The sequence below is a fragment of the Dermochelys coriacea genome, chromosome 7, assembly GCF_009764565.3.
Source record: "Dermochelys coriacea isolate rDerCor1 chromosome 7, rDerCor1.pri.v4, whole genome shotgun sequence".
Classification (NCBI taxonomy): domain Eukaryota; kingdom Metazoa; phylum Chordata; order Testudines; family Dermochelyidae; genus Dermochelys; species Dermochelys coriacea.
Window position 1 is genome coordinate 113,755,656 of NC_050074.1, and position 22,424 is coordinate 113,778,079.

The following is a 22,424-nucleotide window of genomic DNA, read 5'->3' on the forward strand; positions in this document are numbered from 1 at the left end:
TCACGAAAGCTTATGCTCAAATAAATTTGTTAGTCTCCAAGGTGCCACAAGTACTCCTTTTTTTAAATTAAAGCAAAATAGCTTTCCTCCCACCGTCCCAAAATTAAGGGGTTTAAAGTTTAATTAGTGCTAGTGAAAAGGGCCAGATTGACAGCACTGATGTGGCATTCACAGGAAGAAAAAGATCTGGAACAGAAGGCACCTTTCATCTCCTTGCTGCTGTGGTGACTCTGAAAGCAGTAAGTCATGCTCATTGTGTATTTTCAGGCCCAACAGAGTGACTTAATAAGCAGGCTGCTTCCTTTATCTTCTATAGATGTTCAATACCAACAATGTTATTTCTCTATTCTCCCACTTGAGGAAGATTACTTGGAAGGCAGAGAACAAGCACCTGATATGGAGTAGCCTATCATCCCATCTAGAACTTCAGAGCTCACAGGAGAGTGATGACAAGCAGCAAAATTAAGTTTAAAAAAAATTTCAATGCAGAATCAGAGCAAAGGGCAGAGGAAGAATCCATCAGAAGGTGGGAGATAAGAGGACTACCTGTCCAAGTCCCTGAAGAAGAGCTTATGGAGGTAGTGCAGGAGGAAAGAGACAAAGCCGCAGAAGTTTAGGTAAACCTGAGATACATATAAGAATGATGAAGTGGGTTTTAGCCCATGAACGCTTATGCCCAAATAAATTTGTTAGTCTCTAAAGTGCCACAAGTACTCCTCGTTTTTGCTGATACTCACTAACACAGCTACCACTCTGAAACAAGTATTGAAGGAGTCTCTCTGAGAAATAGAAAGAATAGTAAACATATCTTCTCTGTAAGCATAGCAATGAAAGCTAGCTAGTGAAAAGTTTAAGTTTGAGACTTTACTATAAAATCAGTAACAGGAGGACAGAGAAAGTAGGGATTCATTCATTAGTTTCCCTTTGCATATACACTGAAGGATAGATGGCAACTTTTCAGTTATTTATGACTCTTCCAACATAATAATTTAATAGTATATATTAGTGATTTTAAGAATACTGAACACACTGTAGTTAAGAATGCTATGTCCTATTGCCATTGACTTCCAAGATAAGCAGACAGGTTCACAAAACTTTGGGAACTACTAGGGAAAACAATTACAGCAATGATAAATTGTTTAGATGGTTATATTTTCTTGCTGTCACCTGAAAGGAGTAAGTAGATTATTCTGGGTGACAAAACTGCAATCACACATGCCAAAAAAGGAAGAATATCTTTCAAGACTTCTTTCTGTTATAGTCTAACTGCATATACAACATCACCCAGTCAAAGGATTCTCAAACACTGGATAACTCCCTCATGTAGTAAAAGCAACATAAGGAAAACTACTATAAAGTACAGCAGAATGTAAGAATGGCCATACTGGGTCAGACTAATGGTTCATCTAGCCCAGTATCCTGTCTTCCAACAGTTCTAATGCCAGGTGCTTCAGAGAGAATGAACAGAACAGGTAATCATCAAGTGATCCATCCCCTGTCACACATTCTCAGCTTTTGGCAAACAGAGGCTAGGGAAACTTCAGAGCATGGTTTTGCATCCCTGTCCATCCTCCATGAGAATATGAGCAATCTCCTTGTAGATAATTCAATGAAGACCTCTGCTCAATGTGTAGCTGGGATCAAAAAAGCAAACAAGATGCTAGGATGTATAAGGAACAGTATAAAGTGTAACACAGACAATATTATAGTACCATTATACAAGTTAATTGTGAGGCTTCTTCTAAAATACTGTGTGCAGCACTAATCCCACCATCTCAAGAAGCATATGGCAGAATTAGACAGGGTTCAGAGAAGGGCAACAACAATAATCAAGGGCATGGAAAAACTCTCATATGAAGAGAGTTTGAAAAGAGTGGGATTATTTACCTTATAAAGGAGATGAATAAGAGAGAACGATAAAAATATATAAAATAATGAAAGCTATAGAGAAGATCGATGAGGAGCTTCTCTTCTTCCTGCCTCATAAAACAAGAACGGGACATTCAATAATATTAAAAATTAGCTAATTAAAAACTGATGAAATATTCTTTCACACAACATATAATTACACTGTGGAACTCATTGCCACAGAAATTGTTAAGGTAAAGAATTTAAGATTTAAAAAAGGGATTGGACATTAGATAAGCAGAATATCTAGTTATTATCATTAGCAACAACATTTTGGAAGGGGTATTAAATGTTATGGTTCAATCCTTAAACTAACCTCTAACTGTTAGAGATCAGGATGAGACCTGATATGGGAGGAAGATTATCCCACAAATACCTATTGTGAGGTTCTTGCACCTGTACTGGCCACTGTCAGAGACTGGGTATTTGACTTGAAGGACCTCAGATCTGGTCCAGAAATGTTGGGGCTTAGAGGACAGCGATCACTGGATGGAAAAAAAACAGGAAATATTGAGAGAGTAGAAAAGTGGTACTTCCGCTGCATATGGCATTGGTCAGGCTATTACTGGAACAGTGTGTCCAATTCTGGTGTCCATATTTCAAAGAGGTATTGAAAAATTGTAAATATTCACAAAGAACCACAAGAATGATTCTACATCTGGAAAACATGACTTACATTAAAGAGACATAAGATTCTCAACATATTTAGCTTATCCAAAAAAAGCTAAGGGCTTGTCTAGACATACCGGACAATTGACGCTGCGGTGATCGATGCATCGGTGGTCAATTTAGCGGGTCTAGTGAAGACACGCTAATCGACCGCCGATTTCTTTCCCGTCAACTCCTGTACTCCACCTGATCGAGAAGAGTAAGGGGAGTCAACAGAAGAGCGTCTTCAGTCGACGTCACATAGTGCGGACCCTACAGTAAGTAGATCTAAGCTATGCCGATTTGAGTTAAGCTATTCATGCAACTCAAATTGTGTAGTTTAGATCGACTTTTCCCTTTAACATAAACAAGGCCTATGTGTCAAATTGTGAACCCCTTATTTGCACAACTTGTCCCACTGACTCGAATTATTCATAGTAAGGTGCTCTTCAACATGAGCAAAGGTCAGAATCTGACCCTAAGTGTCCCCACTGACAAGGATTTGGGACATTCTATGTGGAAATATGTTTCACCTTGTTTTACCATTTTTAAAAACTTCTCTCATTCACTCTCAACCCATAAAAACCTTCTGGACATTCTGGAATGAAAGACTTATCAGTGTGAATAATTCCCTGACATCATTAATACCTTTAACCCAATCAAAAGACAAATATAGTCTACAAGTATGTAATTCTCCTGAAGAATATTATAGCCCTAATTCATAAAATAACTTAACTATTTTTAAAAAACAGATACTTACGAGTAAAATATGTTAAATCCAGTTAGGTTATAAGCAGCATCACTAAAAAAGTGTAGCAACACATAGCCGGATGTAGTAACTACTTCAGGAACAGTTTCATTTCCCCGCACCTCAGGGACTATTAGACCACTGGAAAAGAAAAAGAGATTAAATGAAGGATTCTTATTAATGGTAATAATAAAATAAATAATATGATTCAATCATTAATTATATATCCAACATAATTTGGAAATCTTATGGAGCCTATTTAAATTATATTGAATAAAGCAGGGCTCAAACCCATGAACTCTACACCTTGAGAGAGACAGGGTTTCCCAATTGTTTTTATAACAATACAAAATTCCACATACATTTGCTATCTATGCACATGCATTGCCATTAAAAGGTTGGAAGCTAATTATTAAAGACCACTTTGGGAAGATTTTTTCAATTATACAAATGGCATTTAAATGCTCCTCTCCAATTGACTTTGACACATCTGGGCACCAAAATGACATTTGTGCCTTTGACAGTCTCTCCCTTTGTTACTAGAATAATTAGTTCATATGCAAAAAGTATGATTTTAACTAAATTCTATGGGAAAATGTAATTTCCACAGGAAAGAAAAATAAATTAAGAATTTCAAAAAGCAATTTTTGATTAAAAACTTTAAAAAGAGAAACTGAATCAATACACAATGGCTTTGAAGCAGAGAAAAAAACATACTGTACATAAAACAGTGGATAACCACACAGCAAATTTAAAATAAATTGTAAGCTAAGGAAAACTCAAAAGGAAATTTTAAATGTATAATGTACAATATACAATACATAATATAATAATGTGTAACCCAGAAAAAGTGGGAAACAAAAAACCCTAAACATTTGAAAATCCACTAGGAGCTTTTAGATATTAAAGACTACAAAGAACAAGCAAACTTGTAAAAAATATTAAATATTTTAAGTCACATACAGAAAAACTGGGGAAAGGGATATTAAAAAGGAGGAATAAACCATAACCAAGCAACCCAAAATTGATATACATGTAAACTTTTTATTCATCTCTCTCCTTCAGTACCCGAAAGAATTCCCATCTTTCCTTCCCTCTCAATGCAGACCAGGAATCATGCTCCTGAAGGACGACATCAATAATTTGTGTAAAGCACAGAAACTTGGGAGACAAGAAGGAAAACTAGCAGCAAGCAGATAATGAGGAGGGAATCAGGAAAGGAGGTAGCAGGGAGCTGAGATGATTGTCAGAGTTGAGCAAAAGCCTGGGATGGTTTCATCAGGTGAACGAATAGGCAAGCTATGTTCTGCTAAGAACGAGGTCCCTTGGTGCTGTAAAAACTGTTTATTTGTTTAACACTAATATGAGCAACACTTTACAAGATGCAAAAAGGAATAATGTTCCTGCTACAAGGAGACTGTGGATCTTACACCTATTCATTTTAGATATCTTAGGAGAAATTCTGGCTCCACTGAAGTCAATGCAAAACTCCAATTGACTTTAATAGGGCCAGGATTTCACCCACTATGTCTATAAATGGGATATTAGACATATTTGAATATCTATCCTAGAGATCTAACAATACAGTCAGTGGGTAGAGACAGTCCTAAAATTACCAAAGAAATTCTGTGGCCCAGTCATGGAAACACAGGGCCACAAAATGTAAGTGACGTGGTAATTTTTTATGGAATGTTTCCCCAAGAGTTTACGGATGTATAGGAACTAATGAGTAAGAATTTCTATGAATATTCCCTAAAAATTAGGAAAAACGGGAAATGTAAGAAAAATTAAACTTAAACTGCTGCTTTCAGTATCTCATTAATAATTAATTATTGTATTTAGAGGTTTTGGGAGGGCGACCTATTCTTTATTTCAGTTGGTAACTTCTATTGTTATTTGCAAGACAAATCATTAGACTTATAATACAGTATGAGATGATAAATTTGTTACTTCCTAGATACATGGTTATTTCAGAACGGTAATGCAAAGTGATACCAAATGCAAAAAAACTAATACCACAAGCTTAATCACTTAGAGTTCTGCACCAACATTTTTCAACAGAAGAATGGTCCTGTATGATCTTTCAGATAGGCAATTTTGTTACTGCAAAGGGCTCCTTTGCACTGTAATCCTGGTTTTGATAATACTGTTGAAAATGCTGCATTTCCTGGGGTGATATTTTATTTAGACATAATTTTTTAAAAAATGCATATTTGCTTCTGTGGCACAGCAAATAGAATCTTATAGCTTTGAAATTTATAGGTGTGTTTCTTGTAGTAAAAAGGGAATTTTTTTTATGTGTTTTACTAAAAGACGACGCTCTTTTATACTGAAAAGTATCTGCTTAATTCCAGGTTTGGAAAAGTCAGACATCTCATTCTACTGTGGACAATATGGTTAGCCTAACACAAAACAAACTGGAATTCTATTTCCTATCGACCACATTCCTGCTAACTAAATAAGAACTAACTATTTTTTCTACCGTATTCCAATAAGAAGTTCCATTCCTATCATGGTACTTTCTGATCACAGTGTTTATTATAGAGACTGTGGTCAGAAAGCTATCATATATTCTGTTATAGAAAATAATCTCATGAATTTTTGAGATTAAATAATATACAGACATCAGTTCAAAACAAAAAAAAGTATAGTTCTTCTTGTAAAAGAGAGACCTCAATATTAATGTAAAATTATATTAATGAAATTATAACTTATGTCATTAAACTTGCCTGTGCCTTTACTGACGCTTATGATATATTTATCATTACTTTCATAAATATGGTGTTTGGAGAAAAGTGCCTCACATGCAGCTATTTTTGATTATTTAAATTATTTGAAATATTCAAGTTAACCAAAGGAATTCCAGGAGGCTTCTACTTTGTTCCCAAGGACAAGCAAATGTCAGGAAGATGAAAATTATTTCATGGTTGAGGAGGGGTTATTACTGCTAAGGGGGCTATATAAACTCAGAAAAGCTGCAATTTAAACTTCACCTTGCTTTAAAACTTTTATACTATTTCCATTTGTCATTTCATGTTTAAAAGATGTATTGGTTATTGATATTTGTGCTTTGTACACAATACTTAATAGAAATTAAATTGCTATAACAACTTAGATTGCAACTCTAAGGACCTTGACTCAAGAAAAAATAAACCACATAAAACATTAATGGTTTTGGGGAAAAACTGGTTGTGAAAAGGAATGTAGAGTTGTGTTATCGGAGCATAAATCAAAATCTACTCTGTTGGTGTCTTTAAACTTTAGAGAAAAAAATGTATAGTTGGAAATGTTTTAATCCTTTTGTTTATTTCTTAAATGTTGACATGGCAAACATTTTTGTGAAATCCATATTTACAAGTACATTAGCTAAATGCAAAGTTCCTAATATAATTTTGAAATGGCACTGTTATGTATATGGTAAAATGCTGTATCTACCAATATGGAATTGAATGACCTTGCTCAACCAACTACTAATATAAGAAGCCTTTAAGTATAGAATATTTATATTAACAGGAAATTTAACTAATACTGGCCATACTAAAAGCAACTTCCTCTCCTAATTTAAGACAGTAAAAATCATCTTTCCAAACATTTTTATAAAGTACCAACAAACTTCTTTAATTATTATTAAGCTAAAAACTTAAGAACGACTTAATAGTAAAAGACTTTTAAAAACTGACAACTTTTATATAAAGGAGTGTTTGAATTTTTTTTTAAAAAGAATTCAATTCCTCTCAAATGCTAATAAAATGGTCTGAATAAAAAGAGTTACAACCAACTTTAAAAGTTATCTGTTTTCCCGGCACAAGAAGAACAAAGGAAATTAAAGAAATGTTGCATATTCGTTAGTCAGACTGCATATTCTAGAGCTGAAGGCATGAAGCTAATGAAAGCACCCAACTTGAAATCTAAACAATCCTGAAAGAGGTGTGTTTTCCTGTAATTTCCTAGAAATAGGAAATTTCTCATTCTTTCATCAAGTCTCTCAGGGAGTTACCCCATGCTGGGCTTGTTCACAGCTATCTTGTCCTGATTGATAGGTGCCTGCCTCATCTTTTAGAGTCATCAATCTGCTTTTTTCTGACATTTCAATTAGGGCGTGTTGTAATCTTCTGGTGCCCTTGCATCTGTCCTCGGTTCCTCCCTAGAACATCTGGTTTGGTGATGGCCTTCACACTTATTTTTTTTTTCCACCAAATGCATCCGATGAAGTGAGCTGTAGCTCACGAAAGCTTATGCTCTAATAAATTTGTTAGTCTCTAAGGTGCCACAAGTACTCCTTTTCTTTTTAGAAATAGGAAGAAGAGTATTTAAAAAAGTCTGAAGTAAGCAACACACACACCCCTACCCTGCTTAAACAGCAAGCACTCCACAACTCATCCTGTGCATCTCTACACTAGAGTTACTATGAAAAGATAAGAAAAACAGAGAAGACTTAAAAAGAAACTAACCCAAGGAAATCTCTCTAAGACATCAACATGGATGGGTAAGAGAAAGTTAACCAAGACACTGGCAAAGGATTAGATTTGAAAAGCCTTGCAATACTTTTTTGGGGATATGGAAAAGTTGTTGTAACTTAAAATATTAACAGTTCTCCTGTTAATCACAAAATGGTTAGACCTGTATTCTTGGACAGGAGACCGGGGCTAAACATTGATAAACAAAGCAAAAGTGGGTTTTAATTTGATTTAAGATTCTTACTAAGATTCTTAATATTCTTTATATTTGTAATTGGCCTATCTTAAAATAGCTCCTGAAATGGCTTCTTCTAAGTTATTGATTAAATACTTCCTTCGATTTCATACGATTTATTTAAGATGGCTTACTTTGCCCAAATATAAACTGACTGGTTATTATTAATAACCACAGGATCCACTTTTCCTAAACAAAATTCTTTTGCCCATTTAGATATCATTGTATATCCTTGGATAACTAAGATGACTGTCTTCTCAATTTGGAAATAATACCTTGGTCACAACTTAATAAAAGAAAAGTGCCCCACCAGAGGCAGGCCCACTCTCAGAGAAATACTCTGCTAAAAGCGCTCTTCAAAGAATCACACAGAACGTACTGTAAAGTAATAACCAGTTTATTACCTGTGTTCTGCAACCTGCACTGTTTTGTTCAATGTTTTCTTTTACTTTCTTTAATAATAAAATAGTCATGGTTAACAATTGCGATTATTTTGCTTGGTTTCAAGCATGGTGTCTCTTAATGTATGTAAAGGAATCCCTGCGACTAAAATAGTGGTAGTCACCTGCCTGAGTTGGCATTAAGAGGAACAATTAGTAAGAGTTCAAGGACCATTTTTTTCCCCTCTGGTCTATTTTTAGTAGTTTTTAAAACACATGTACTTAGTGTCCAACAATTTAAAATCACCTCTTTCTACCCCACATCCTGCTCTAATGGTCCAGGGAAATTGATATTGCAAGACTGCAAACACGGTTTAAATGTTTGCAGGATCAGGGCCATAAAGTAGAAAGACTGATTCACTAAATATATTTGTTTTTATCAACAACAAATATAATTCTGTACCGATAGGACCATGACTATAGACATCTAAACTTTCATGTACTCGCTTTCGTTTCCACAAGAGGATTCTCTTATCATTATTTTCTACATATTGCTACAGGACTCTGAGGAAAAAGCTTCCCAACAGTTATGAGACACTGACGTATATCAGAACTTTTTAGTCCTGCAAGTTGCCCACAGCAGACTAGACATTATGGTAAGTGGCACCCTATAAATATCTAACTCAGAAATGATCCAATTATAATTATTCATATTATCTAATGATAACAATAGAGCAATCAAGCCCTTTTGTATTTTTGCTGTTAACAAATCTGAGGATCCTTTTGAGCTTTGCTATCTCAAAGGCCAGGCCACTAAGTACTACCCAGCCATATTTTTTAATTTTAGTCACAATACTTTTCATTCAGACAAAGAAAAGACCTTGTATAACTGGTAATTGGGATTGCCTCCACACCAATGTCCCTCAATAGATGGCTTCAGTTGTCTATCTGTAATGGGCTAAATGGATATCCTTCATGTATTATAAGCAGTACAATGTTTTTGTTGCGTAAGTCACAAATTCTGTGATTTCCCTTTAACTATATCAAGCAATTTTCTCCCTCCTTTGCTTGCCAGTCTCCCACTTCCATTAAAAAAATAAATAAATAAAAATAAAAAAAAATAAAAAACCACACCCTCGGTTGATATCAGGAATCTACTGGAAACTCACTCTATCTAGGATGGCACTCATATTAGCATTAATGTTCCAGTGCAATGTCTGCGTTGAACATAAGCCAGGAGAGAAATTCTGTCTTACTCAAAGACAAAAGTGCTATTATGTTGTATTCCATTTTGGCAACTAATTCAACCATCAGTTTATATTTCCAACCAATATTAATGAGAGACAGCAAACTACCAATAGCAAATTAAAACCTCTAGTTCTACTTTTTCCTCACATTAATAATACTTTACACTAATACTACTACTAAAGAACTATTAATTAAAAATACTCACCTAAATACAGCTATTAAAGGTGCATATACTGAATCTCCATCATAAACATACATATGGTCCCAACTACATTCTGTGGCAAAATGATTAAATCTTAATCTTAATATTGCATTAGGACTGAAAGAAGAAAACAAGAGCACATTACAGTGATATATTGTTTAGCAACAGCATAGACTCATAATACAATTATATAATAAAAATTACTTGGAGTATAATAAAATTAACCATACCATCATAATATTACATTATTAAATACAAACATTCTTTAAGTGCTAATCATAACTCATGCTAAACATTTTAAGTGCTAATCATAACTCATGCAGATAAAAGTTGGTATAATACCATATTTAAAACCAGCCAATTTTTTAATTTTTTTATCTTAAAGTATTTTAAAAGTCATGCTTACAATTATTAAAATTACCCATGGATATTACTATCCATACGGTTTTTAAAAGGACTACTGTCAATGTTTCATCCCCAAAATTTAGGCTTTGATAAAGTTTTACAAAACTTGGTACTAATAAAAAAAATGTAATGTTATATTAAAATGTCAATACTAAAGATTGTTGATTGACTACTAACAATACTGCACCTTCCAACATAAAACGGAGGAATGTGTGGTGACTTCAAAGGGAATACAATGCAGCATCTGGGACTTCAATACGATTTATCGTGAGATAACCTCCATCTTGGTCAATATACAAAAAATAGAACCAGAAACCTCCAGAGTTAAATGCTCACCTCGCTAACCAGGTGCCTTTGATGATGCCAGAAGCAACTAAGACATCCTCTGAAGTGGGGAGGGCTGAGTGGGGCTCTCAATTAGGGTGACCAAATGTCCCAATTTTATAGGGACAGTGCCAATATTTAGGGCTTTTTCTTACATAGGCTCCTATTACCCCCCAGATTTTTCACACTTGCTGTCTGGTCACCCTAGTCTCAACCAACAGCAGCTAAGTCAATGCTAAACGTGATTACCCTGTTCCCTCTCCCATCCCAATGGCCTGCAGCATATGTGTATGAGAAAGGTGCTGCTTTCTTTTCCCCTCAGTCTATTCACCCTCTTTCCCGATGCTGCAGGCTGAGGCGGGGAGTAGGCTATCTCACACTGCATCTGAGCACCGGATTCTGTTTCACCCACTCCTGCTACCACTGGATAGGGGTGTTGTGATGAACCAGCTGATTGGCTCTTCCCTGCCAGGATAAGGGAAAGGGAGGTGAGTGGCTGAGACAAGTAGCTTTTGGGCTCTCTGTTTCAGCCCCTCTTATCCAGAATGCTCTATTTTCTATGATGCCAGGAGCTAGTCTGATCACTAATCTTTTGTTTAGAGTCTGGCAACAGAGTTTTGCCACATGGCAATATTGGCAAACTGTTGCATGGGTTATTTCACCTTCCACGTGGCATCCCAGAGTTCTGCTTTGGGAGTCTAAATTACAGTTATCACAATTTGGCAGGTTCCAGTGAAGATGGTGGGTTAATAAAGGATCTGATGTGAAGTCTAAGTAACATGATAGGCAGCTAGAGCATTGGACTCAAGCATGACATTGCATGGTGAAGGGGTAGGCCTCCATGTCTCGTACAGCATGTGGTTTTCCATATTTCATATCTCGTACCTCCTGTTTGTAGGAGAGTTCGAGCTCTGGCTACTAGCCAGGGTACACGGGCAGGCCTGAGGTTTTAGAGGGTGCACTGCCCTCATATAGAGCATGGGGTCAATGGTGCCTGGTTGAACTCCACATTGGCACAGCTTTGCTAGATACTTGGATGGGGACAGGGTTCCCTGTTAATAGTTTAAATAAAATTGAGGCCTATAGTGTGCATGTCTCACTGTTTCTGCATCTGCACCAAAGCAGAATTTTACAGAGCTTGAATTAAAGAGCCACTATCTAAAACTGAGAGCTGTCATAGATCCATACCCCTGTGGCTCAGGCACAGATGACAATGCATAACACACAGTGGATAACATAAGAACTCGGCACAGTCTTGTTTGTAAATCAGCCTGAGGGGTGGGGAAAATCAAATGCAGAAAGAAAAAGAAAAGCTATCTTCGAAAACTGTTATTTCAAGACTGTCTCAAAATAATTATAACAGCATCTAAGCCTTTCACAAATGAAGTCAAAACAAAGTATTGTAAAAGATACAAAACCACCACAGATCTTGCCTCATAGAAAAAGGCCTTTTTTTTTTTAAACAAATATTTATGAAAGCACCACTTGTTACAGGACTGAAATTCTCAAATGGAATATAGCATAGAAATATTTGTGACCACTAAACTGTTCTGAATGCATGCAGTGTTTGTACATATTCTGCTGACAACTGAAATTCATGCATGGGCCGATACTTGAAATCTTACTGTGACCTGGGAGACTAGGCCAATTCACTTGTGTATTGGTATAGATCATAGTGATTGTTCAATGTACGAGAGTGTATTTAGTGTTTAAACTTCATATAAACTATTGGATGTTACATGCACTGTTTTCACTTATCTGTATCCTGTTATGATGTAGTAGCAAACATTTACATTGTGTATACCCCCATCACTAAATAACCCATCAAACGAAAAAGAAGCCTTGTGGATTGCAAAGGCTTTTCTGTTGAAGTGCTTATTTCAAAGCCAGTGGTCACTGTGTGTGATGATCAGAGGTCAAAGACTCAAAATGCATTCCTCACTCTTCATCAAAGAAAAAGCCCGTGTGGGTACTGACACTGTCAGCTTGCTTTCTGTGAGAAGAAGCTACAAATATGCATTCAAGGAAAGATCCTGGATCTCTTGATTGTTACAACTGTTATAGGGAAGTGTATTAAATGCAAAGATCCCCAGAGACAATCTGGAAGCCTAAAAAGACTTTTGGGAAACTGGCAGTTTATGATGTCACTGCCTCCATTTGGAATTACAAACTGTGACTCATCTGTGGATATATTTTATCTGCTTTAACTTCTCAATAACTCTCACGCTTCCTTTCCTTAGCTAATAAACCTTCAGCTACTTTACTACAGAATTGGCTAGAATTTGGTGCAAGATCTAGAGTACCAAGTGATCTGGGGTAAGTTACTGGTCCCTTGGGACTGGAAGCAACCCAAATTTGATGTGATTTTTCATGTAAATAACCATTTTAGCACAAAAGTCCAGTTTGTCTGGATGGCAAGATAGACCGGAGAGTGTAAGGGGACTGTTTGTGACTCCATGGTAAGACTGGTAATATTAATCCATGAATCCACATTTGTTACTGGTTTGGTGAAATCTAATTATAGAACACACCACCAGCTTGGACAATCTGTCCTGTTTTCTGACAGTCTGCCCAGAGGTAGGCACTCACGGTCATGAACCGCTCCAGACAGCATGACAATTGTGAGATGCAAAAAGTTCAGACTCCATGATATAGCTAATAAAGTTTTAGTCCTGAATTTTAACACACTAATGGTATATTGCTGAGACACTGCTATGTCAAACCTTTCAACTGGAAGCAAGGTATGCTATATTGTTCAGTGATTTTATTATTATGAAGATTTCAACCCAGGATTCTTAAATCAGAGGCTATGCTACTTAACCACATATGAAATTCCCTTATAAACATAACTGTAAAAGGAATGAATCCACTGTATACGATGGCTATGTTTTGTAAGAGATCCTCTAGTATTATACATGTTCAAAATATTGGGGTTTATATTACATGTATATAAAGACTGCTCAGAGGGATCCTGCTGTTTCTTTACTCTTCAAAGTAACTCATTCAGGCTATTCACCTTCAGCTCCTTCACACCTGCTGGGCATATTTCCAGTTAAATGGCATTAGTTTGGCCTTTGGACATTTTCTGTACTTTAAGCTACTCCCAATACATGACTGAAGAGAACAACAACAACATGCTAGATGACAGGGTTCTGTGACGATATATGGGGCACACAATATATTTTAATAATCAAACAGGCAATAAAAAATTATTACAGGGTTTTCAAAAACGTGCAGTGTTGGCCCAACTTTTGTCATTGACTTCATTGGGAACGAAGTTAGCCCAACTCTGACCACTTTTGAAAATCCCACCCTAGCTTTTTAACTTAAATAATTATCACTGTTAAAGTTTAAGAAATGTACCTGTATGCTTAGCATCCACGTGCTTTTAAAAAGAACATATATCTCTGTTCTGTTTAGAAATAGCTCTCTAAAGCACTGGAGTAAACACATCAGACAGTTAGATCTATTTAAAATATATACTTACTATCCTTCAATTAACCATGTACATTTTGTTTTATATTTATAATTTATTGGTCCATCTGTTAAATATCCAGAGGGTTCTGTTAACCTAAAAGAGAAAAAACAGTAATATAATAAACCTTAGATATTTCTTGAAGCACAGCAGCATAAAAATATCAACACCCAATTACAGATTCTGTTTGAATGAGGTGACAATCAGAATCTTTTATCTTGGAGGTGGCATACATTTGTTTAATAATCTCAGGCTTCATATCCTGTAACTTTTGTTTCAGTGTATTATAAAAGTAGGAACGCAGTTAGTGCTATATCACCACCAGTTTGCTTCCTTTGCCCCAAATATTACTAGAAGCTACTTTAACTTGCACCTTCTTCTAGTGCTGTGGTGTACAAACATTATGCACAACTTACACTGCCCTTCACAGAGTGGGTCTAGTAGAGTGAAAAGAAAGATGACACAAATTAAACCTTACAAACTGCCTCTGAATTTAGCCCATAGCATCATTGCGAAAGATTGTCATAGTTCCACTGAAATAAACGGAGCTCTGATAATTTATGCCTGCTCTGTCTTGCTCTCAAAAAAAAAAAAGAAAAAAAAAGAAAAGGAGGACTTGTGGCACCTTAGAGACTAACAAATTTATTTGAGCATAAGCTTTCGTAAACTACAGCTCACTTCATCGGATGCATTTGGTGAAAAATACAGTGGGGAGATTTATATACACACACAGAGAACATGAAACAATTCAAGCCTATTTCACATTTGGGGACAATGTATACCTTCAAATCAGCAGCACTGCTATGGGTACCCGCATGGCCCCACAATATGCCAACATTTTTATGGCTGACTTAGAACAACGCTTCCTCAGCTCTCGTCCCCTAATGCCCCTAACTCTACTTGCGCTACATTGATGACATCTTCATCATCTGGACCCATGGAAAAGAAGCCCTTGAGGAATTCCACCAGGATTTCAACAATTTCCATCCCACCATCAACCTCAGCCTGGACCAGTCCACACAAGAGATCCACTTCCTGGACACTACCGTGCTAATAAGCAATGGTCACATAAACACCACCCTATACCGGAAACTTACTGACCGCTATTCCTACCTACATGCCTCCAGCTTTCATCCAGATCACACCACATGATCCATTGTCTATAGCCAAGCTCTACGATACAACTGCATTTGCTCCAACCCCTCAGACAAAGACAAACACCTACAAGCTCTCTATCAAGCATTCTTACAACTACAGTACCCACCTGCCGAAGTGAAGAAACAGATTGACAGAGCCAGTATCGAGAAATCACCTACTACAATTAACTTAGGCTTGAATAGAGACTGGGAGTGGATGGGTCATTACACAAAGTAAAACTATTTCCCCATGTTTATCTCCCTCCCCCTACCCACCACTGTTCCTCAGACGTTCTTGTCAACTGCTGAAAATGGCCCACCTTGATTATCACTACAAAAGGTTCCCCCCCATTCTCCTGCTGGTAATAGCTCACCTAAGTGATCACTCTGGTTACAGTGTGTATAGTAACACCCATTGTTTCATGTTCTCTTTGTATATAAATCTCCCCACTGTATTTTCCACTGAATGCATCCGATGAAGTGAGCTGTAGCTCATGAAAGCTTATGCTCAAATAAATTTGTTTGTCTCTAAGGTGCCACAAGTACTCCTTTTCTTTTTTGCGAATACAGACTAACACGTCTGCTACTCTAAAACCTGTCTTACTCCGTTTATCACAGAAGAAAGAACAAAAGTTGAAATTCAGAGTGGCAGTGGGCAACTAAATACAATATAAAAACATTTTACAAGTGATGATTAATTAAAAAAATCAGAAGAACACATACATATTAATTGCTCTTGCTAGAACTATTATGCTTCCATTCTTATCTTACATGCCACTGAGCCAGAACAAGTGTGACTTGCAATTCCCTTACAAAGAAGTGGATATAGGTAGATCTGAGGAAGCCTTGAGCTGCTTACAACTGGGGGGGAAACAACTAAATTCTCTCACCAGCAGTGTAAATGCACAGGGATCTCTCTTATGTCACCGTGACCATCATCTCTGAATTTGCCCATGTATGTACATGTGCAAAAAGTACTGTCTACAACTTTTACTGAAAATGAATTACATTTAAACTTGAACTGACCTCAAGAACTCAACTCCTAACTGCCCCTCTACCACCCTATCACTGAGGTCTATTATTCCAAATTTAGGCTATAAACACCTGAAAGTGCAGTTGAGATCAGAGATACAGAATACTTGTTATGTAAAGGAGAGTGTTGCTGCTAGAGAGGTATCTGTGAGAACGTTTATCTTTGAAATTCACTCCCTCAGTCTGCCAAGTCTGAAATTTGCTAATCTTTAAGGCACACTGCAATGCACATCTGTCCTCCCCACCTTTTAGGAGAGAATTAACAAGATGGTTGGTGGTGACTGAGACTTTTTATTCTTTTTTGCCAGGCTACTGGTGGTGAGATGGAATTGGGTGGAATTGATGTAACTGTAATAATTAATTAATTTTGAAAGATTTTCAAAGGCACCTAGGAGGTGCTAATAGGTGCTTTTATCTTTTCATGAATGTAGAGACAGAAAACCACTGAACCTCTGCAATATGGGCAGCAGAGTGGGGAAAAATAAGCATCTCAGTCAGCTGCCTTTGCAGCAAGAATTCTCCCCTGCCCCAGCAGCCAATTATTAAGTCCTGTAACTGACTCCTCTGCAAGGAGTCGCTGTGAGTACTGTGGTAACCAGTTCCTTAGATTACTGGTAGCAAGCTGAGTGTACAATGTGCTTAGAGACAAGTGCTGCAGGCACTCTGAGCTCTAGGTCCTGCAGCTTCTAGCTCCTGGTGGTTTCCCATGAACACTCACAAGAGTTTGATGAATAATGAGGGGCTGTTTTTCTAGAGCTGACAAACATTGTGATTACCCTAGGCACGATTGCTTTAAGTTACAAGCAAAAGATGAACCAAGAGTTCCAAATTCAACCCCTAATTCGGGGTCAGAAGGTGGAGCTCCTCCAAGCCACATCATGCACAAGCCAGCAGAACCCCCAGATAGAGTTTAATTCTTTTGTCTGTCTTATTTAGACCTGCACTCAAACACACAGTTTCCAGGCCACAACCAAGCATCTACTGGTCTCATCTACTACTGCCCGCTTGCCAGTAACAAGCTGTTTCCCAGCCAAACTCTCAACCTCTCAAGATACATCTACATTGCAATGCAAGCCCAGGTTAGTGGGACTCAAGTCAGCTGAACAGTGTTAAAGAACGCTGGAATTGAGCACCTTCAACACTTCTTTTTAACATTATGTTAAGAACTTTCTAATCGAGGCTCGAAACTGGGGCTCTAGCATCCACACGGCAGCACACAGACTCAGGTCAAACCAACCATATCCCAGACCCCCTGGCACACACTCACAATGCAGCTGCTCTAGCCCTTTGTCCAGGGTGGACTGTGGATAAACTTTACTGCTCACCCTGAATGTTACAGAAGATTTGAACAGTCTGCCAATACAGCTGGACACACAACATGAAGACAACCCCTTTTCAAAAAGTTCTCATTTTCATGCATATGTCAGGAAATATGCAGAGCTTCCATGAGACGCTGGTGTATATTTCGGCAATGTTTGCTGACCACCAAAGGCACAGAGCTTCAGATGGAGCAGCAGGAGGTGGCAGTGGATAAAAAGCACCCTGGCATAGCAGACTCACTGGCTGATACTCACTGGCACTCAGCATAGCTGCTGATGCCCCCTACATAGATTGGAGTTTCTGGCACAGGGCCACAATGGGCCTCATCATCATGCAGACCTGGGATGACCAGCAGTGAGTCCAGAACATTTTCATGAAGAAAGCTACATTGCTGGAACTCTGCAAGCAGCTTGTCCCCTCCAGCATAAAGACACACACATGAAGGCACCCTTGCTGGTGCAGAAGCGGATTGCCATCTGGAAGTTGGCTACCCCAGACTGCTACAGGTCCATTTCCAACCAGTTTAGTGTTGGAAAGTCAACTGTGGGTAAAGTGGTGGCAGAAGTATCTGAGGTAAATCAGGAGTGTGGTTTATCCCAAGGTGACAGGCATAGAAGATATTCCAGAGGTAATTGCTGGCTTTGTGAAAATGTGGTTTCCAAACTGCGTTGGGGCCACTCATATGCCCAAAGTTTACCCTCCTCAAGGAGCACATGAACACAAGAACTGCAAAGGGTACTACTCCATTTTTATGCAGGCCCTCATGGCCTCAAGGCTGTTTTATGAATGCCAATGTGGGAAAATTCATGATGCCAGGGTTTTTTGCTGATTGGGAGTCTACATTCATGGATACGCTGGGACACTATTCCCACCAAATAACATCATCAAACAGAGTTACTGACCCACCGTTATTCTAGGGATCCCACATAACCCTTTTTGCGTTGGCCTATGAAACTGTACCTAGATTTTGAGAGGCCCTGGCAAAATACTATTTAATTACACTCTTCACAGTTGTAGAATGGTTGTTGAATGTGCTTTGGCAGATTGAAATCCTATTGGAGAGGTCTACAGGCCCGTTTGGATGCTAGTGTCATTAAAGCTGTCTGCATCACTGTGGCTTCTTGGGCTCTTCACAATCTTTGTGAAGCCAGAGATAAGCCATGTCCCCCAATGGACTTATGACAGAGAGGGGCTGTTGAATCGGTATACTTCGCCAGAAAGTATACCTACCACAGCTGGAGCTGGATGCACCCAGGCAAACAGAAGTGAGAGATGTTTTGGGTCCCAACATTATGGACTTGCATGGCTCAACTGAAGAGGGTAGGACCACTATAAATGTGCTAGTGCAGGAGAAGGCTAATTGATTTGGGGGTGGTACAGTGCTTTGAGAAGGGTAGAACTTGATTTCCATGCAATGTACTCATGAAAGACATACTTAATTATGAATTGGGGGGATGATTCACAGTATGGATTCATATAAGGAAGTGACTGAAGTGTGAACTGCTCTACCTACCTGCATCGAGGAGCAGCTTATTAATTCCAAATTGTTCCTGATCATGTGTTTAGCTTTACTATTTCAAATCAGGATTGTATGATGAGCTGCAATGGCAGCAAATAACTTTCTTGATGACATAAAAGGCTTTATTTATAATCATGTTAAAATAGTACAAAAGTTACCCATTGCGAGGCAGACCAGCTGCCATTACAACACCCATACACCAGTTACAAAAACATTTTCAAAATTAAAAAAAGATGCATGAAACAGTGCAAACATGCATCTGGCCCCCTGTTCTCCTTTCCCTTCTTTTCTCGTTTGCCATGCATTTGCCACTGGGGATGGAGGTATCCACAGTGGAGGGGGTCAAGACGGAGGCCTATATGTGGTTTAGAAATAGCCTTAAGGCAGAAAACTGGCAATAACATACAAAATGGAAACTTCTATTGCTTGATTTCAAATAAATTAAAAAACATGGCCAATTTTTTGCGACTTTTACATTATTTTGTGGTTCAGAGTTGCGATGCGATCCTGCAGTCACAATGAACTAACAGTGAGCTTGGCCCGAGAAAGTAACTGGCAAATCCACAACCGTCTAGGTGTTCTCAAATAAAACCATAATGAAGTGTAACCTGACATCCGTAGCAGTAGGATCAGGCTGTTTAAAACAAGAAGAGGTTGAACTCAGACTGTTGGTGTTGAGTCTGTATACATTCTTTGGATGGAGTGCAAAGATTAATAGATTTCAGCTGAGTAGGAACTAAACTGGTGTCTTTTCATAGACAATTATTAATACAGTGGTATAATAGTTCTATAACTCTAAACTTTGCCCCCAGATAAACAAACTGTATACCAGAAAGTGTAAGTACAGGAGAAAACTCTTGCACAATTGTTTTTGGCTATTTTACTCATGAGATACATATTTATTCAGTTGTTTGGGCAGTGGTGAAATTGAAGTGGACATTTAACTTACCCATCTTGTCTCTCTAATATAACATAAAAGCATAAATGCTGCATTATTGATCTTGAAATTGGGTCAGCACACACAAGCAGAGCATCACTGAAGTTAATTGCTCTCTGCTCAGACGGAACCTTGTGCCAGTGCAAATCCGATTACAGGATGGGGCTTATGTTTAGATGTGTGCTCTTTCACCATCTTTAAAACATTAACCCTCTGGAAATAAAAGGGAGCATGATATCAAATTCCAATCCAAGTAATGAAACGCTAGTATTACTGTTATATAATTCATTCATAGATACTAGGTTTAATTATACAACAGGCTGCAACAAATTTATTTTTACTCTAAATACTGTGAAATAAAAGTGGCACTCATTTACACACAGTGCCAGTGTATTCCTGGTAGCTTTCAAAATTTAAGGAAGGTAACATATAAGGGCTGTTTCCCTTACATCCACCCCTCTGGCACTGATAAACTGCCAACGTTTTCCCGTTCCACACAAAAGTTGATGGTTTTTTAATAAACAATTTCTTGGAAAAGGGAGATAACCATTGATGAAGCCATTCCACTTCACTGTAAAAAAAATAGTCTGATATTGCTTTGTAATAATGTCAGCGGAAATGATAAGATGAAGGATTTTTTTTGTTTCAGGTAAATCAACACTACTCTGTTTTATCATGCCTGAATATTTGTTTCCCGTGTTACACTGAACTTCCTTGCATCCTTTTCCTTCCAAAATATCATCAAATCCCATGGATGCTACTGCTGTTTACAGCAAGCTTTCTAGAAGGTACAGTATGCATAACTTTCACAGCAAATGTTAAACTACTGTCATTTTAGATTGCAAGTCAGCATTCACAGACACAGCCTAATCATTCAATTAAATAGGAATACATTAAAACTTATAAAGCATTAAGGAATTGTCCAAGAGAAAAGCTATGTATGCCAATAAAACTTGATTAGCAAACTTCTGGAGAAAAGGCAGTGTTGTATAACTAATTAAAATCATTCAGAAAAAATCACTGATACATCAATCAACCACAGAACTAATCTATAATTACCTACACAGTAAGAAGATATCCAATACTAAAGGGCTCCTTAATCTAGCAGACAGCAGAAAAAGATGAAGTGGCTGGAAGCTGAAGTCAGCAAAGTTCAAACTGAAAATAAAATGCAAGCTTGTAACAGTGTGAGTAATTAATCACTGAAACAGATTACCAAGTGTTGTGGATAAATTCTCCATCACTTGGCATCTTTGAATCAAGACTGGATGTCTCTCCAAAAAGTATGCTGTAGTTCAAATCACAAACTGCTGGGCTAGATGCAAGAATAAAGAGGTGAAATCTATTGCCTGTATTACAAAGGAGATCAGCGAGATAATAAGTGTCTTCCAATTTTAATATCTATAAATCTATGAAAATGGTCATATCATCCTACCTCCTGGGTTCTTCTATGGGACAGAATGATATGGTCACGTTTTTCAGAATACTCGGTTAATTTGAAGTTGTGCTGTGATCAAGACATGCCACTGATGGTGTGACATCACAGGACAAGGGCATGTCTGAAAGGCCCAATAGAAGCCGTAGAGAAGCCTGGACAGGAACATCGGAATTTCACTGCAAACATTTCCCATCTACCGTTGTATGCTACCTTCCATCTTAAGTGTGAAATGATATGTCCCCATACAATGTAGTTCTGCAATAAGTATGACATTTGATATTTTATCAAATTGGTCACAAGATTTCTAGTTCATAAAGGTGCATACAATTATCTGGAGAGACAGATGTTCTTTCACTTTCCTCTCATAAATTCCTTGTTTTTATGGGTTTGACTGAAAAATTGTCTTTCTAAACGAGTTTATGTGTGTTTTGGTCTCTTAATATGCTATCTTTCTACTGACAGGTTTCAGAGTAGCAGCTGTGTTAGTCTGTATTCGCAAAAAGAAAAGGAGTACTTGTGGCACCATAGAGACTAACAAATTTATTAGAGCATAAGCTTTCATGAGCTACAGCTCACTTCATCGGATGCATTTGGTGGAAAAAACAGAGGGGAGATTGATATACACACACAGAGAACATGAAACGATGGGTTTATCATACACACTGTAAGGAGAGTGATCACTAAAGATAAGCCATCACCAGCAGCAGGAGGGGAAAGGAGGAAAACCTTTCATGGTGACAAGCAAGGTAGGCTATTTCCAGCAGTTAACAAGAATATCTGAGGAACAGTGGGGGGTGGGGTGGGGTGGGGGGGAGAAATAACATGGGGAAATAGTTTTACTTTGTGTAATGACTCATCCATTCCCAGTCTCTATTCAAGCCTAAGTTAATTGTATCCAGTTTGCAAATTAATTCCAATTCAGCAGTCTCTCGTTGGAGTCTGTTTTTGAGGCTTTTTTGTTGAAGAATAGCCACTCTTAGGTCTGTAATCGAGTGACCGGAGAGACTGAAGT

General features: G+C 37.7%; 1 protein-coding gene across 3 annotated transcripts in view; it reads right to left on the reverse strand.

Moving 5' to 3' along the window:
- ATRNL1 (attractin like 1) overlaps nt 1–22,424 on the reverse strand; it is a 1,048,037-nt gene that overhangs the window by 937,506 nt on the left and 88,107 nt on the right. For all 3 annotated transcript variants that reach the window (XM_043518640.1, XM_038411471.2, XM_043518641.1), the window contains exons 3-5: nt 14,043–14,126; nt 9,830–9,943; nt 3,317–3,445 (exon numbers count right to left, since the gene is read on the reverse strand). In XM_043518640.1, coding sequence (XP_043374575.1) covers nt 3,317–3,445; nt 9,830–9,943; nt 14,043–14,126 — 327 coding nt within the window. The remainder of the gene's footprint in view (nt 1–3,316; nt 3,446–9,829; nt 9,944–14,042; nt 14,127–22,424) is intronic.